The 19,372-nt window shown below is 43.7% G+C and overlaps 1 protein-coding gene across 1 annotated transcript in view; it reads right to left on the bottom strand.

Moving 5' to 3' along the window:
- LOC138736174 (CUB and sushi domain-containing protein 1-like) overlaps positions 1–19,372 on the bottom strand; it is a 2,349,200-nt gene that overhangs the window by 464,696 nt on the left and 1,865,132 nt on the right. Inside the window, exon 35 of the mRNA XM_069885244.1 lies at positions 17,818–18,021. Coding sequence (XP_069741345.1) covers positions 17,818–18,021 — 204 coding nt within the window. The remainder of the gene's footprint in view (positions 1–17,817; positions 18,022–19,372) is intronic.

Genomic DNA, 19,372 nt, shown 5'->3' with positions numbered 1-19,372 from the left:
TTACTTCAACCAGATTTTTGTGATTGATTTTACTGAGAAGCAATTACAATTCCACAAGGTGTATATCTGGCTACCCCCACCCAACCATTCAGACACACAAATGACAAAGGCCTCAGGCCTGAAATGTTCTTCTCAATGTTGCATGAACTGGTGAGTTTGTTCAGCACTTTTGTGCATTGTACTCAACCAGTGTCTGCACTCTTTCTTATCTAACCAATTTTACTGCCAGAGCGCACATGTAGGAAGATACAAGGCTGCATAAACTTGGTTCCTGCCCCTCCAACCGGTCACTACCCAGGACTGGCCCTAATCACCTGCAGAACATCTCCAACTTGAAGTGGTCAACTAATTCAAGGATTTATTGATGAGATTATATTTTAGAGGAACTAAGGAAATGCATTTCAACTGGTTCGAAATGTGTCCAACCATGAAGGACACATGAAAGCTGTGGAAATGGGTGTAGGATGTCAGATGCCACCAAAGTGATCAGGAGGTGGAATCTCAGCTGGCACGGCCTGAAGCCAAATCACCTTCATGAAATGGATGCAGCAGCATATAGGATTCAGGATCTGTGTGGGCTGCATTGCTGCACTAGGCCGGTGCAACAGTAGCAGAACATAGTTTTTTAAAATTTAGACCAACAGCACAGTAACAGGCCATTTTGGCCCAGGAGCCCAATTAACCTACACCTCCCCAGTACTTTTGAATGGTGGGTGGAAACCAGATCCCACGGAGAAAACTCATTCAGACCTGGGGAGAACGTATATACTCGGTGCAGGATCTGAACCCCGGCCCTGATTGCTGGTGTTGAAAAGGCATTAGCACTGACTGCTACACCAACTACGCCGCCAACTTTGAGCTGGGTCCAGTGTTCACCTGGCCCATTGAAGTCTGAGCAACACCTGCTTGCCTGCTATGAAATCAGGATGTGTTTCTAATCTATTTATTTTGGGGAGTCGTCAAAGGATCTAAGGAGGAGGTGATGGAAAACACATTGATCAGCCAGCAGCCCATCGAAGACATGGGGATACCAATAACTTCCCACCCTGTCACTTCGTTCCTAAATTGCTGTCTGAATTGGTATATGTTTGCAATGATTTAAACAGAATTGTTTATATGTACTTATGCAGTGACAAGCTTTGATTTGCATGCTATCCAGGCAAGTTAACCCTTCCATCATAAAGCAAGCAGTTCAAGAATTAAAACAGTATGTCAACAAAACAAAATTGGGGGAGTATTGTTCAACAGAAAATAGTTAAACAGTACGAGGAATCATCATTTGCTAATTCGGGGTTCATTTAAGAGTCTGATAACAGCAGGAAGGAAGCTATCCTTGATCCTGTTTTCAAGCTCAGGATTCATTTGCCCAACAAGAGATGGAGAAAACGGGATAAGATATACCCTTTCATAAGTTAGATGCTTTCCTAAAGCAGCAGGAAGTACAGATGGAATCGATGGAGGGGAGTGAGGGTTTGTGTAATGTTATGAGCTGTGTTCGCAACTCGCTGCAGTTTCCTGTGATCTTGGCCAGAACAATTCCTGTACCAAGCTGTGATGCATCTGGACAAGATGCTTTTCATGGTGAGGGTCACTTCACTGGGAATTTCATTATTCATGTAATTATTCTCAGTACAAACTGGAAAAATATTTTAAAAACGTGTGGCAGAATTTGCTGCAGTTTCCAGCAATTTACATCTGCAATTAATTCTTGCATCTGGCTGCCTCGCTAGTACGTTTAGAGATAGATTTTTTTTTGTCTGGGAGTTCTCAGTCCATCTACAATTTTAGGTGATGAATACATCCCATTTTAACTTGCACACCAAAACTTGTCGGCATTGTTGTTGAGGAAGGAAACTTGCTCGTACTCAGATCGAGTGCTAGAAGTGATTCACTGGAAATAAAGCAGTGCTGATGTCAGCTTTTCTCGCCATGTTGGATGTTTTATGCCTAATGAGGTTTTGGTGAATCTCCGCCGATCATATGGGCAAGTTGCCTCGCTCAAAGCTGACGTAACTATTCCTGCAACTCAGCTGTCAACAGTCACCTGAGTTAGAGAACAGAATGAAAGTCTTCTGGGCCCATGCGTCACTTTTAAACAATGCAGTTGAAAAAAAGCCTTCCAAAGTATTTGGCACAGATTCACCAGAGCACTAGAAAATAGGTCTGACAACGTGTTGAGAACAGCCAACACAGAGGTGGTCTTTGGTGCACACAAGAGTTTCTTTCCAGAAAACAGTCCATTGCCAAATTCTCTGTAAGTAGGAAGCACCCAACATTCTCCAATTTCTCATGCAATATCATGCTGTCTAAACTTGTTATCATTCTTCCATTTTATTGAAGAAACACCCAAACAATGCACAGAATTAAACTTAGGCACACAGCATCCAGTCATTAGTGAACACCATGAAATATTTTAATATTGTTATGACCAGCTTGAACAATATTTTAAAACCATTTGGATGCAGTCACATTTTGCTAAGTCAGGTCACTCATAACCTCAGAAGCCCTCACCACAATCAATGGGTCCAGCTCTAGGGAGTGGAGGTGTTATCAACCACTTCCTGTACTTTTCCTGTTTAAGGTCAATTATTTTGTTCAATTTCTTCCAACTCATATAATCAGTTCCCTTCTCCTACTTTTACTAAGCAGTTCGAGCAGCATCAGTGGGAGGAAAGCAATGGCCACTGCTGCGGGCCAGGACGGAGTGTGCGGAGGAGAGACAGCTGGTGATTTGCCAGGATGGGAGAATGTGTCTTGTAATGCAAGATTGACAACTGAATGGCATGAACATTGATTCTTGTTCTAATTTTGGGTAATCCCCACCTCCACCTGGGTCCATTATTTCTATCTCTTCTTTCCCTACCCATCTTTTCACTTTTCCATCCAGTTTCCCCCTCCCCTCTCCTTCTCAATGGTCTTTCCCTCAACCTATCTTTCCAATACCCTGTCAACTCTTAGCCCCTCCCATGTTCTTTTTCCCTAGACATCACCCCTTCCGACTTTAGAATTGATAAAGAGCACCGGCCCGAAACGCTGCCTGTCCCACCCACATCTCACTGTTCGCTCATGGCACTATCTATCATCCTAGCATCTGCAATTTATATCCTTCTTCACTAAATTGACCCGTCACCCCACACACCTTTTCAATTTACTAATTTTCTCAGCAATTCATTCTGTTTATTTCAAAATATTTTGGTTAAGGAGATTCCGATCAACTGTCCTGTTAACTTGAGACATCATCGGGTTATAAAGGAAGAGGTGACGAGTTCTCTAAAGTGCCACCAGCTCACCGTTGCCCCTTCATGAACAAGCACAGACTCACTGATGTTTAATTTGGGTTGGAGTGGCGGCCTTCAGCAGTACAACAACGCAAGATCCAATTTATGACCACAGAAACTTGAGTCAAAAGGGCAGCACGGTTAGCATAGCAGTTAGCACAAGGCCTTCACTGCACTGGCCATCAGGACCCGGTTTCAAATCCCGCACGATCTGTAAGGAGTTGATTTTCTCTGGGGACTCCAGAGAAAAACCAGAATGAAAGGCAAGAAAGTATTTTCAATTGCCAATAACAGTCCTGGAGAACTATCTTGCCCCGGTAAACAAGGAACATGTGATGGAGGAAATGAGTTTACACAAAAATGCTGCAGAAACTCAGAAAGTCCTGCAACGTCCTGATGTAGCAAAGGTAAAGTTACATAATGCAGGCAGGCATCTCGTGGAAATTTCAACGGAAATATTCTCAAAAGGTGGGTATGAAATGGGAGGGGTGAAGAGGAGTAACAATGATGTTCCATCAGTCGGATTTATCGAAGAGTTTCTTTCTGAAAGGATTGAAATCTCTCCTCCTCTTACTCCAGCTTGGTTCAAACATCAATCAGGTTTTCACTCAAAAATATAAAGCATAATGTTACTGCAGGGGGAGATTATCTGAGGAGGAAATGAATGAAGTAAAGAAATGGTGCCAATTCCCATTTAAATAAGTTTCAATGACCAGTGAAATCATGTTGCTTTTGGTCTGTTCTAACTGCTCTCTCTCTCTCTTATTCTGCACACCGTACTGTGCCTTCACTGCTGTACTGTGTCTGGTTTGACCAGCTAGATTGTACGTAAAATACTCTTTCTCACTCAACCGTCTAAATACCTGGCTAGGTGCTGAAGGCCTGTGCAGCCCAACTAACCGAGGTCCTAATTGGCATCTTCATTTAGTCACTTAACTGAGGTCTTAATAGGCATCTCATTGCAGCAGTTCATTGTCCCCATGGGATTCAAGGCAGCTACTATCATTCCAGTGCCGAAGAGAGCGACGGTAATGGGACTAAATGATTGCCGCCCAGTGGCAATGAATCATATATTTGTGGACAATAAAACAGTAGTTGGCCTCATCTGCAGCAACGATGAGTAGGCTTACAAAAAGAAGTTTGGGTGGCTCATAAAATGGTGCAAGGACAACAACCTGAGTCTCAATGTGGACAAGACAAGGTGGATGATTATCCACTGCAGAAGGATAAAGGTTACAAATCAATGATTCCATCATGGAATGAGTGCAGTGCACAACATTCCTTATTGTGCATCTAATGGACCCACAGCACCTCCTCATTAGTCAGGAAGGCACAGCAACACCTACACTTCCCATGGAGTTTGAGGAGGGCAATGCGACTGGCCTCCATCTTGACAACATTTTACTGGAGTACAATTGCAAGATTCCTGCTACATTTTATGGGATGGTAGTTGCAAAGCATTGGACTGGACGCCAATACAGAGGATGATCAAAACAGCCAAGATCACTGGGGTCTTCCTTTGCTTTATTGATGCCATTTACCTGGAACATTGCTTAAATAGGGCTTAAAAATTTACTAAGCACCACTTTCCATCCAGCACACAGTCTCTTTGACCCACTACCATAAAAAGAACATCAAAATTAGGACCACCACGTTGGGAAATCTGCTTCTTCTCACAGGCTGTGAGATTAGTAAACAGTATTCTATCACTGAGTGAAACATCCCAATATGTACTTTTTTAAATTATGTATAGGAGTGATTATTTTGTGTGGTGTGTGAATGTGTGTGGAGCATGGTCTGGAGAAACACTGTTTTGTCTGGTTCAATATGCACAGTCAGGACAGAATAAACTTGAATTTTTGAACATGACTGTAATCTTAGTTTCAAACAAATTCCTTCCTCCTGTCTTGTATACAGTGTTCCCTTTGACCCATGAAGCTCTACTGACCTAACACTTCCCTACCTTACAACCCATATCCCTCCATTTTGCTTAGATCCATGTGCCAATCTAAAAGATTTTGGAATGCCCCAATTGCACCAGCCTCCACCACCACCCCTGGAAATGCATTCCAGATACCCACTGCTCTTTCTGTAAAAATATAACATATCTCTGACACCTCCCCTAAACTTTCCTCCACATCAACGCTATGGGATCTTTCGACCTGGCCCCTGAGATCCCTCTGTTACCCCAACACTGCAAAGAATCCTGTGATCAAACATGAACTCTGCCTTTTAAGTTTAATCTTCCAAAGGGAATCACTTCACACTTTTCAGAATAGAATTCAATCTTCCACTTCTCTGCTCTAGTCTTCATCTTGCATGTATCCTGTTGTAACCCACGACAAGTTCCTACACTATCCACAACACCTCTGACTTTTGTGTCTTCTGCAAACTTGCTAATCTACTTCTCATCACTGCTGGTCTGTAATTTCCAAGATTCTCACTACTGCCCATCCTGAACAGGGGAACTACATTTGCCATTCTCCTATCCTCCAGTACCAGTCCTGTGACCAGGGAGCACATCAATATAATTGGCAAAACACCAGATATCTCTTCACGCCCTTCCTATAGAAACTCAGGGTGCATTTCTTCCATCCCCAGGGCCTTAGCTATTTGAATGCTTTTCAGAAGTTCCAACACTTTTTCCTAACCTCAACATGTACCAGCAAAATAGCCTGCTCATGTTCACCAAGGAGCCATTCCCTGGTGAACACTGAAGCAAGGTGTTCATGATGGACCACTCCCACTTCCTCCCCCTTTATCCCTGAGGGTTCCTAACCTCTCTCTGGTCATCCAGCTGTTCTTCACACGTGTCAAATGCCTTAGTGCTTTCCTTAACCCTATTTGTCAAGGTCTTCTCATGTCCTCTTCTAGCTCTTCTTTTCTAAGCCCACCACTGATTTCCCCAACCACCTACCCCACTGATACCCCCACTCTAACCTCTGCCAGGTCTTTATTATCCCCTCTGATTTTCCCCTCTCCAAGACATAACACTCTCTTCTCAGAAGAGACCTCAACTTTGCCCCCTTCATCCACACCTCAAAGTTCCACATGTGCCAGGATGCCAAATTCCTCTTCTGTTATTTCTGTGCTGACTTCTTCAGCCAGGATTCTCTACCTTCCTTCTCCCACCTTAAACCTTCTTCCTCCTCTTGGACACATCATTCTGGCTTTTTTCTTCTCTGGATATTTTTACTTCCAACTGCAGCAGAGACATCAACTGTCTCGAATTCACCACTCCCCTCACTTATTCCAATCACATCCCCTTTGAACGCTCTGCCCTACTCTCCGCACTCTTCACACCAATCCCAAACTCAGTACAATATCAATCCCACAGACAAAGGCGGTGCTGTTGTGGCCTGGTGCACTGACCTCCAGTACCAGCTATAATCTCTTGGACACCTCCTCTTACTTAGTTGTTGAACAGGACACCTCCAAGAAACATCAGTCCACCATCTCCCTCAACTTCTCTGGCTTTCTCACTACCATTCAGCTCCCTCCCATGGTCTCTAAACTCAGTTTCCCCATCCTGCTCATTTCTATCTGCTTCCAAAAATGCAAAAATCCAAACAGTTCCACCATGTGCTACTGCCCCACCAAACTGGTATCATCTTAGCTCAACTCCATTTTGCCCCCTACCTTCATCAAGATTACCTCATGTGTCCTCAGTCACTTTAATCACTTCTAGTTCCCTAATTTTAAAGATGGATGTCCAATCTTGATATAACTCCACCCCCATACTAAATGGTTTAAAGCCCTTCATTTCTTTCCCAACAACAGATCCAAACAGTCCCGTTCACCCCCCCCCCCCCACCCCCACTACCACCCTCCTTTGCCTGGCAGAATTTGTTCTCACCATCAATAACCTCCTTTGGCTCATCCCGCATTTTTCAAGTCAAAGGATTGACCATAGGCACCCATAGAGGTCTCAGATAAACCTGGCTTTTTTGTTGGCTTTCTGGAACAATCCATGCTACAAGCCTACACAGGCAAGGCCCCTCAACTCTTTATCCACAACATCAACGACTACATTGTTGTTGCTTCCTGTCCTGATAATGAGGTTATCAACTTGATCCACTCTTGTTGCTGACTTTCACCCAATGCCACATTCACTTGGTCCATCTATGGCAATACTCTTCCCTTGCTCGAGCTCTTTGTGCCCATCTTAGGAGGAAAACTCTTGGGACACATCTTCTATGACTCCACGGCCTCCCATAGTTACCTTGACTACCCTGTCTCCTGAAAGGATTCTATTCCTTTATCTGAATTCCTCCACCTCTGTGGCATCTGCTCCCACGATGAGGTCTTTCAGTTCAAGATGTCCTCCTTCTTTAAAAAAAAATGGCTTCCCCTCTGATGCCATCAACTCAGTCCTCTGCCACATCTGCCATGGCCCCTCCCCCCTGAGATAAAATGAGGACAGGGTATACTTTGTCCTCACCTACTACCCCATCAGATTCCACATCCAACCTATTATCCTCCATAATTTCTGATCCCACCACCAGACAAATCTTTCTATCCCATTCCCTCTCCTGTCTCCACAGGAACAACTCCCTCTGGGACTCCCACATCCACTCATCTCTTCCCATTAATTGGCCGCTTAGGTATCTACCTACCTACCCTTTGACTGCTATACTTAATGTCCACACCTTCTTCTTCATCAACAATTTGGTGCCACAAAGGGTTCTTCCAAGTGAAGCAACATGACACAAGGTGCAGGTACAATCTACAGAAAGCTATCTCCTGGGCAAAGTGGAGATTCCAGATGAGAATGGATACATCAAAGGATACCCCACAGCTGTGGTAGGGCCTAAATAACATAAGCTGCTACAAAACCAAATCTGATACAGTTGGAGACTGCATAGCCTCACTGAGCTCAATGGCTTCTATGCCCGATTTGACCATCAGAACAAGGAAGAAGTGCTGTGCACCCTCATGCCCACTAATGATCCTCTATTGTCAGTATCTGAAGATGACTTTCAATGTGGTCTGCTTTTGGCAGAGTAAATACGAGGAAAACATTGGCCCAGATGGAGGACCTAGCCTGCGATGACCATCTGGCTAGCATATTCACAGATACATTCAACATTGCACTCCAGCAGGGCATGGTACTCACCTATTTCAAACAGGCCTCAACTATATCGGAATCTAAGAAGAGTGAGGTAACCTGACTAAATGACGACTGATCATTGGCACTCATGTCAACAGTGATGAAGTGGCTGGTGTTGAAGCCTATCAGCTCCTGCCTGAGTGATGAAATGGATATATTCTAATTTGCCTATTGTAGCAACAGAATTGACAACTCTGAAGTGTCTGATGAGTTGTTTCCAGCTTCCCCTACAACAAAATATGGAGGATTTCACATCAACTTGGGAACGTTGCAGTTTCAACAGACATCATTCTCTAAAGATGACGATGTTGTGGGGAAGAAAAGATTGAAATCATCTAAAGTAAGTAATAGTCATAATTCAGTCCAAACCATTGGCAACCTGAGTTTCAGATCCAAAACTCAGACACGATCAGGAAGCCTTTACCGCCCTTGGCACCCTCTTGCATCCTGCTTCTAACTTTGACAGAGTATATAGATATGTTTTTGGGAGATAATTTGGAACAGGTATTTTAGTGTAGGTCACATACAAACACTTTAAAACAGATCTTACTTAAAATACTGGAGCTGTGCTAATGCACCAGAGCCTTTGCAGAAGCTTTGGAGAGTGCCCAAGAGACTTCACTAATGGATTATTGTTTACAAAAAGGCAACAGATGAAACAACTTGTCAGCGCCACAGACTCTCTGCAGTGGAACTTGCTGTTCTCAGAGTGTCATGTGGTTTTTCAAGCAGAGAGAGTCAAACAGGCTTTTCTTCTGAGAGATAAAGAGAAAGAGAGAGAGAGAGAGAGAGAGAGAGAGAGAAAGAAAGAGAGATCAGTTCTGCAGTGCTACAGTCAGCTGCAGCAACAGCTGGAACTGGAACAGGATAAGCTGGAAAGCTTGAGGAAAACCCCCCATTTGGAAGATGGGTTGTGAGTGCTTAGTTCAGCCTGGTCAAAGCCCTTGTGGTTCATGCAAGAGGGGAGAGGACTGGCTGCCTAATATTTCACAAAATAAGAGAAACAAAATGAACTCTGTGGTGATCTGAAAAAAAGAGGTTATCATCTGGAGAACCCTAAGGTTGCACGTTTTTTCAGCAAGACACGGGTGGCTGATTAGAAAGGAATCAGTTGTGGGTGGTCCAGTGTACAAAAAATCTCTCTCTGAAAACCAACAAGAACCTTCCAGAGTGGTAACCATTTACCTTTCAAGCACCAAAACGTTATAAATATTAAATTCTGTGCACAGTATAAGAATTGCCTACAACCAGTTGGAAGAATGAGAAGTGAGATTGGACTGTGAACTTATACACACATTACATACATGTGTGTTTAGAATTAGAAGGGGGTTAAGTTAGGTTAGTTAAGTTAATAGTAATAAGTTAGAGTTTGATCCAGTTTTCATGTTTAAAGATAATTAAAAGCAACTTTTGTTTAAGTAACCATTTGTCTTGGTGAATATATATTGTTGCTGAGTTTTGGAGTCCTCTGGGCTCGTAACACAACACCAAATATCCCTTCAGTCGGTCTCCAGCAGTCCACAGCCTGGTGTGAGTCCTCTAACTTCATCACCAGCAGACCGCAGGCTGCATGAGTTCCTTGCCTTGAGCCTGCTACCTGTGTATTCATCAGTTGTACATCCCCTCACTGGTCCGCCGCCATGGTCACCGTCCCATAGGGTTATCACCTCTGTTTCTTCTTCTCTCACAGGCATTGGTTGTCTCCCTGCTTTGTGGTGTCTTGTACCAGTCCTTCACTTCCCCAGAGCCTGCAACCCCTCATGGCTGCTGCCAACATCTTGGCCCTGACCCTGCATTGCAGGATTTTATATAAGCCACCGTCCACTCCTTTAACAGGCCATTTAAAGCCTGCATGAAGCCGTGGGTAGTTGGACTGGATGGTAGAACCCCATGGGAGTGGGGTTCTACCATCCTCTCTCCGTGGGTCTGCACCAATGGCAGTGCACCTGTTGCTGCAGGTCAGGTAGCCCCACTTTTTTTTAATTCCCCCTTAGGCACACGTCACAAATTCTACCCCATCTAAACCTGCCCTGATATGCCAGTCAGTATTCAGGAAGTGCACATCACTGATGATAACTACTTTGTTAACTATTTGCGGCATGAAGGGGCCTTGGAGAGTACGCCCCCCTCAGTGCCGCTACTGACGACCCCACTCAATGCCGCCACTTCTTTCCTGTTTCCATCCACCCTCAGTAGGCAATCCATCCACAATATCCTGTATTTCTGCAGCTGTGATCCCATCCCTGATTAACAATGCCTCTCTCCCTGTCTTTAACCCCCCTCTCCCCCTACACATCTAAAGCCCGGATCACCCAGCAGCTAACCCTGCCCTTGCTACAGTCAAGTCTCCATTGTGTTCACATTGTAATTCCATGAAATCCACTTCTGCCCACTTATTCCGCTGAACCTCAAGTCAAAGCGCAGGTCATCTGGCATGGAATCTCAGCCCAGAGTTACCAACGTCAGTCAAAGAGTTTTACAGCACATCAGCATGCCTTAATTTGTTCATGCTGACCAAGATATCCAACCAAGTTAGATCGTTTGCATATTCAGCTCAGTCCCCTCTCGGCTTTTCCTATCCATGTATCTGTCTAAATGTGTTTTTAAATTGTAGCCAAGGTTCTGGCTAATAGACAGGCTAAATATTTACCCGATTTGATTCATGTAGATCAAGCGGGTTTTATTAAGAATCGTTATTCAGCAGATAATGTTGTTAAGCTGATTTCTTTAATCAATATTTCTCGGGAGAAATCCGACCAACCAATGTCATTTCTCTTGATCAGAAAAGTCCTTTGACAGTAGAATGGAGTATTTTTGTTCCAAGCTTTTGGCCTTTTTTATTGGTTGGATTAAGGTTTTATATAAAATTCCTACTGTTAGTGTGGTGACAAGTGGACAGGTGTCTTTATCTTTCGTGTTATCTAGATCGATTAGACAGGGCTGCTAAAAAAAACCCCAGCTTTGTTTGCATTAGTTATTGAAACTTTGGCTCAGATGATTAGACAGGACAGTACTCTTTCTTTTTCTTCTTTGGCTTGGCTTCGCGGACGAAGATTTATGGAGGGGGTAAAAAGTCCACGTCAGCTGCAGGCTCGTTTGTGGCTGACAAGTCCGATGCGGGACAGGCAGACACGATTGCAGCGGTTGCAAGGGAAAATTGGTTGGTTGGGGTTGGGTGTTGGGTTTTTCCTCCTTTGCCTTTTGTCAGTGAGGTGGGCTCTGCGGTCTTCTTCAAAGGAGGTTGCTGCCCGCCAAACTGTGAGGTGCCAAGATGCACGGTTTGAGGCGTTATCAGCCCACTGGCGGTGGTCAATTTGGCAGGCACCAAGAGATTTCTTTAGGCAGTCCTTGTACCTTTTCTTTGGTGCACCTCTGTCACGGTGGCCAGTGGAGAGCTCGCCATATAACACGATCTTGGGAAGGCGATGGTCCTCCATTCTGGAGACGTGACCCATCCAGCGCAGCTGGATCTTCAGCAGCGTGGACTCGATGCTGTCGACCTCTGCCATCTCGAGTACTTCAACGTTAGGGGTGTAAGCGCTCCAATGGATGTTGAGGATGGAGCGGAGACAACGCTGGTGGAAGCGTTCTAGGAGCCGTAGGTGGTGCCGGTAGAGGACCCATGATTCGGAGCCGAACAGGAGTGTGGGTATGACAACGGCTCTGTATACGCTTATCTTTGTGAGGTTTTTCAGTTGGTTGTTTTTCCAGACTCTTTTGTGTAGTCTTCCAAAGGTACTATTTGCCTTGGTGAGTCTGTTGTCTATCTCATTGTCGATCCTTGCATCTGATGAAATGGTGCAGCCGAGATAGGTAAACTGGTTGACCGTTTTGAGTTTTGTGTGCCCGATGGAGATGTGGGGGGGCTGGTAGTCATGGTGGGGAGCTGGCTGATGGAGGACCTCAGTTTTCTTCAGGCTGACTTCCAGGCCAAACATTTTGGCAGTTTCCGCAAAGCAGGACGTCAAGCGCTGAAGAGCTGGCTCTGAATGGGCAACTAAAGCGGCATCATCTGCAAAGAGTAGTTCACGGACAAGTTTCTCTTGTGTCTTGGTGTGAGCTTGCAGGCGCCTCAGATTGAAGAGACTGCCATCCGTGCGGTACCGGATGTAAACAGCGTCTTCATTGTTGGGGTCTTTCATGGCTTGGTTCAGCATCATGCTGAAGAAGATTGAAAAGAGGGTTGGTGCGAGAACACAGCCTTGCTTCACGCCATTGTTAATGGAGAAGGGTTCAGAGAGCTCATTGCTGTATCTGACCCGACCTTGTTGGTTTTCGTGCAGTTGGATAATCATGTTGAGGAACTTTGGGGGACATCCGATGCGCTCTAGTATTTGCCAAAGCCCTTTCCTGCTCACGGTGTCGAAGGCTTTGGTGAGGTCAACAAAGGTGATGTAGAGTCCTTTGTTTTGTTCTCTGCACTTTTCTTGGAGCTGTCTGAGGGCAAAGACCATGTCAGTGGTTCCTCTGTTTAGACAGTACTATTAAGGGTAATTAAGGTGAATTCTGATGAATATAAGATGTTTATTTGCTGATTATATTTTGAACACAGCCTTTGCATTCTTTGGGAAATTAGCATAAACAATTGGAGCAGAATGGTGCAGTGCCTGGATATAAAATTAATTGTGATTTTAAATATTACAATTATACTCATCTCCACCACACTGGCAGCTCATTCCATATGCCCAGCACTGTTTGTGTGAAAACTGCCCCTCAGGTTTCCCCTTTCACTTTAAATCTATTCCTTCTTGTTTCAGGTCCTCAGCCCTGGTAAAAGGACAGTGATCATTACGTCATGAGTTACTTGAAACCTCCAAAAATTCTCGCCTCAGCCTCCCACACTCCAGGGAAATTGTCCGTGTCTCCGTCCTCTCATTATAGTTTTAGCCACCAATCCCAGAAACAGTTTCGTGAATCTTTCCAGCTGAATTATACAATTCCTGTAGCTGGGTGACCAGAAGTGGGCCAAGTACTCCTGCACTCCATGGAACACAGAGAAGTGCCAGAGAACATCAATATTTCGCCTGGGAAACCAGGTGACATGAACATCAACTTCTCCAGTTTCTGTTAACAGTCTCTCTCTGTCCCTAACCATCTGTCTCCTTCCCTCTACCTCCTACACCTTCCCTCTCCATTGAGAGAGTCCTAACCCTTTCCCAGGTCACTTCTCAGCTTCTCTCTCTCCTCACCTCCCGCATGAATCCATCTCTCACCTGTTAGCCTGTGCTCCTCCCACTGATCTTTCCTCTCTATCGCACCCCCCACCACTACCTTTTTATTCAGGTGCCTGCCTGCCGTTTGCTCATAAGTGAGAAGAAGGGCTCAGTCCCTTCCTGTAGATCAGGGGGTGGCCAAACATTTTTGGTTGTGGGCGACCTACAGAAAAATATAAGGAGTCAGGAGCCAAACAATATTAAGCCCGGCAGTTTTCAACTATGGTCGGCTCCTTTAGCAGGCCATTCAAAACCTGTTCAGAGTCAAAGGAAGTTGGACAAGGTTGTTGGACCCCATGGTGGGGGGTGGGGTGTGGTGGAGCACTGGGACTTCCCTCACTGCTCTCTGCGGGTCCGCACAATTGGCAGCACCGCCGTTACGGCAGATCCACCATTTTGTTTCCTTTTAATGGTCCGCAAAATATGGGCAACAGGCCGCATTTGGCCTGGGGGCTGTAACTTGGCCACCCCTGCTGTAGAAGCTGCAGCTGAGTTTGGTGTTTTACAATACAATCCCAGAGCTTGCAGACATTCCTGTTTAACTCAGTGCATTGACTAATGAAGGTAAGCGTCCCAGATGTTTTCTTCACCATATGGTCTCTCTTTTCCACAACCTTCATGGAATAATATACCAGTCAACTTAATACTCAGTTCCACCCCTTGCTCCAGGGCCCGACTGTTAATGACATAAGTCCTGCCTTGGTTTGAAGAACCAAAGTGCAATACCCTCACGCTTGTCAGAGTTAAATTCTGGTAAAAATCAATTGATCTGTTTGTTCAATTTTTATCTCGTTGTCTATCCACAGTTCATTGCTCTCCTCAATACAATTTAATGAGCTAAATAAGCAGATTGAAAGACAATACAGATGCCAAATGAGTTAGCTCATTTAAACTCTGGAAGTCAATTCCTGGCTCATTTCTGTTCAATGTCAGGGTCTTTTAAAAACATTTTTTAAAGTATTTAATTTTTTTTAAATTTGGAGATACAGCCCTTCCAGCCCACAATTACACCCATGGGACCAATAAACCAATCGGCCCTGTGCATTTTGGAAGATGGTAGGAAAGCAAGAGCATCCAGAGAAGCCCCACGTCAACACAGGGAGAACGTACAATCGGCTCGCAGACACAGCGGATTCAAACGCAGGACACTAGCCACAAAGCTAACCATGCTGCCCTTAATTATACAAGAATAATCTTTTACAAAGCATGGAGATGATTCACATGTCCAGAATAATCACAGACAACCATGCATTGCTCAAAGGCAAGGCAAGGTGTATGGAAGCAGCCTGTCTGACATCAAGATCTTGAAGGACACAAAATTCCTTAAAAAAAACATTGGAAAAGCAAAGGTCATCACTGGCATGGATGGTGGAAGCAAGCACTATCACAATATGTTGGTAAATGGGATCAGTACAGAATGGTTTTGATGATCAGCATGGGTGTGGTGTATGTGTTGCAAGGCTCCCTGTAGGCGACACCGAAAGAGATGGAGAGCAGAGCCGATAGGAATGAAATGACTTTGTAAGTGGCTCCATTTCTCGGCACATAGAATAAAACATGACGAATGCCCCAAATTCCTGAAATTAGCATGCAATTTTTCTCTCTCCAACCTTCCTTCACCCCAACCCCTTCCTCATTGTCTCTCCCTTCACCTGTCTCTTCACCCTCTCACACCTTCTGTCCTATCAACTCTCAGCCTCTCCCTCAGCTTCTTTCCCCATTTGCATATGCAATTTTAACTTTTTAATCTTAGATTTAATGAAGTGTTTTGACCAGAAACGCTGACTGACAGTGTATACTCATGGATACTGCTTGATCTGCTGAGCTAAACTCCAGGAGTTTTTTTTCTGTTTTCCTTTCAGGTCACAAACAATTTGAGTGTGAAATGTGGACCTCCAGAGTTCCTCACTAATGTTTCACACTTAAAGTAACCACCTGATGCCTCCTTTAAACCTCAAAGACTTGCACACCTCCCAGGTTTGATATTTACGCCTGGTGAGAATTTTCAGTGGCTGAAATGAGGTTGCTCCCACGCTACATAAGGTGTACCAGAGAATATCTACAGGTCTTAAACAAGGAAATGGAACAAGAATTAAACCCCACCTTTCAGCAGAGATGACCACCATCTTATCTCATTCAGATAGAAAGGAACAACCTTTAAAATAGGTTGGTTAATAGTGTGGAGGAACAGAGGGACATTGGGGTCCAAATCCCTGCATCACTCAAAGTTGCCGCACAGTTAAGAAGGACTATTGGATGATGGACTTCATTCATTGGGGGAGTGAGTTCAAGAGATCATGTTGCAACTTTACAAATCTCTGGTGACACCACACTTAGAGTATTGTGTTCAGTTCTGGTCCACCTCATTACAGAAGGATGTGGAAGCTGTGGAGAGGGTGCAGAGGAGATTTACCAGGATGTTACCAGGATTGGAAAATAAATCTTATCAGTTAAGGTAAGCAAAGCTGGGACATTTCTCTTTGAAGAGAAGAAGGGTGAGAGAAGTCTAAATAGAGGTCTACAAGATTTTGAGAGGCATAGATCGGGTGCACAGCCAGCACCTGCTTCCCAGGGAAGGATAAGCTAACACTAGAGGACATATGCACAATGGAGGGAAGTTTAGGGGAGACAACAGGGGTAAGTGATTTTTTTTAAACACAAAGAATTGTGGATGCCTGGAATGCCTTACAGTGAATGGTGGTGGAAGCTGAAAATGGGGCATTTAATAATCTCCTGGGCAGGCACGTGGATGGAAGAAAAAGAGGGTTACGGGGTAGGGAAGGTTTAGTATATTTTTTAAGGAATATATGGGTCAGCACAACATCGAGGGCCAAATGGCCTGTACTGAGCTGTAGTGTTCTATGGAGATTATGATCCTCACTTATTTGTCTTACAAGAATTAACCAAGAATAAAAAGAAGAATAAGTTCATCTTATACGTCTTTGTCTATTCAAGAAGAATAAAGAAAATAATGAACTGATTATAGGTACGTTCTACAAAATAGGCCACACTCAATAGGCAACATCGGTCATTTTCATTTCACATTTTACTTCCTATTTTAGAACAAGGGGTAATGCCAAATATTTCTGAATGGACAAAGAACTGGAACTCCATCTTGAAGGAACTCAAATGAGTTTGCTCATTTTGCCCAATTAAACATTCTAGCCCAGTTTCACAGCTGTGTTAAAGCTAAAGATTCCATTATTGTCAGGTAATACAACATTTAGAATGTAACATACATGAAATTCTTTAACTTTTGTCCACCGTTAGGCAGACAGGGAGTCGCCACTTTGTCCAGCGCCCCTTCACAGAAACCTACAGCACCTGGTGTTCAGAGGCAGTCTCGCCTCCAGGCCTGAGCCTACATAGTTTAGATTAGACAATCTCAGGCATATATTGGTGGAATTATTGCGTTAAATTGTGGTTCCTTTTGCCTTGATGCTTCCTTGCACCTATGTCTTTATTCTTAAACACCACTCCGATGCATTCCACAATCTCAAATATGGTTGTGCACATTGGTGGCTCCCTCATAGATGAAGGATAGTTACCGACAACATACCCATTTTCACCCATCCATCTTTAATAAGATCCAGCTTATGTTTTACCCAACTACTTTTCTAATTATAAATCCAGCAATATTGCGTTTAAAATACATTTTTTTTAAAGTCAATTCCCATCATACCATTTATTCTCATATTTCCCATGTGAGTGTTGCCTTGGCAAAATCTGTCCCTTCTTGTACTGCAACCAGATGCTACCATCAGAGTGAATGGGGAGGAGGGCACATCATTCAGTGTCTTGACTCACAGAAGCACTGCAGAGTTTGAGCTCGACTCACCCACCCAACACTCTTTGCAAACACTCAGGATGGTCAATCATTGACTGAATCAGTGGTAAATTGGGGTGAAGTATCCACACACAAGGCTGGAGAGACTCAGCAGGTCAGACAGTGTCCTTCATATAGCAAAGGTAAACAATACATAACTGATGTTTTGGGCTTGGGCCCTTCATTAAGGTATCAATCATTCTCCCGCCATCTCTCGACTAAGAAGGTTGGGCACGATGCATTTTATGACAAGGCATAGACAATAAATTGAGATTGATTTTATGGGTATGGAATTGCATGTAAAATCAACTTGCTAAAAAAAAGCTTCTGTTTTAATGCAAACGTAGATTTCTAAAATCATGAAATAGGAGCAATTTACTCTATACTCACCTGCACAGCTTGGTATTGTGTCATTCCACTGCGCTAACCCATTAAGCACAGCCTGACATCGAATCGCCTTCGAGCCTTGGAGGTGATACCCCTGATTACATTCAAAACGAATGATGGAGCCTGCGGAAAACTCTGAACCGATTCTCCGTCCGTATCTGGGCTCAGGAACAGAGCTGCACTGAGTGGCACTTGTACGGGGAACAGCTGGAAAAGAAAATAAAGAATGTGTCAGTCCTTCATCATCAAAAAAAAGGAATCGACAGAGATTAATTCTATATGGGCTGATTTTTTTGGTCTTGCAACTGGTGGCTTTAGACAAATTGAACACATCAAAGGTTGCTCTCCAAAATGAGAAAATCCTGTAAATAATTGAATGAACAGTTCACAACTCTCCTCTCCCAGGTATTTCAATTTTAGCCTGAAAGAATACATAGGTTTTCATTCCCTGAGATGCAAACATTGCATTTTTTTTTAAGAATGCTCGAACTGTGAAATATTACAAATTGGATCAATGTCCGGCATACATCAAATGTTCATTTATTAAAGCAGCAGTACAATAAAAAAGAAAAATTATCCTGTACTTTTTCCCCTCAAGCAGGCATTTTCTTCCTTATAATATCGGCAATCAAATTCAAGCCTTTCCATCCTTCTTAAATTATTTTTTTCATTCTTTATATATTCCTGCTGGGATCTCTACCATTCTGGCACTAAAATGTGTGCCAAAATAGTGCTGAATTAAATGGTTGTGCACACAATGCCGCAGTATGTGTCTCATCCTCCTGTACTGTACAAGGACAGAAGAAATGTCAACTAATTATATGGTGCATTTAACTGTGGATGCAGCAATGGACAAGTCTTCATTTCGGTGTGTGGCCCTGAAAAATCAAGTGTTTCGTGAAATTTTCAACAAAAAATAATAAATTTCTCTTTGGCTGCATGCTTGGAGCATCGGGATTATTAAATACACCGCCTTTTTTTCTTAACTGGTGCCCTGGGTCAGCCAGGTGCCTGTCATCAGTGATCAAACAATCTTGAAGAGACAAAGAATCGCTGCTGGAACTCAGTATCCCTGGGAAGAAATCGCCAGTCAATGTTTCAGGGCTGAACCTTTTATCAAGACTTGATGAAAGATACAGACCCAAAACCTTGACTACCAGTGGGTGCTAGCTGATCTGTTGTTATCCATCCAATTGTCTTGCTTTTGATCAGCTGGGATCCGACCATGCAGAGTGCCCTCCATAATGTTTGGGATAAAGACACTCTTTTTCCTTTTATTTTCCCCTCTGCTCCACAGTTTTAAATATATAATCAAACAATTCACATGTGATTAAACTGCACATAGATTGTATTCAAGGTTATTTGTATAAAGCAAATGCAGGCAGAAGAGATTTAGTTTAATTTGTCATGTTTGGAGCAGATATTGTGGCCTATAAGATTTTCTATATATATATAAATTATATGTGAAAAGGCTTTATGTTAAAAGGCAGCATAGTTGGTGTAGTGGTTAGCGCAACACCATTACAGTGCTACCAATCAGGACTAAGGTTCAAATCCC

The sequence above is a fragment of the Narcine bancroftii genome, chromosome 6, assembly GCF_036971445.1.
Source record: "Narcine bancroftii isolate sNarBan1 chromosome 6, sNarBan1.hap1, whole genome shotgun sequence".
Classification (NCBI taxonomy): Eukaryota; Metazoa; Chordata; class Chondrichthyes; order Torpediniformes; family Narcinidae; genus Narcine; species Narcine bancroftii.
Note: the sequence above shows the minus strand (reverse complement) of the source record. Positions and strands in the feature narration are given on the sequence as shown.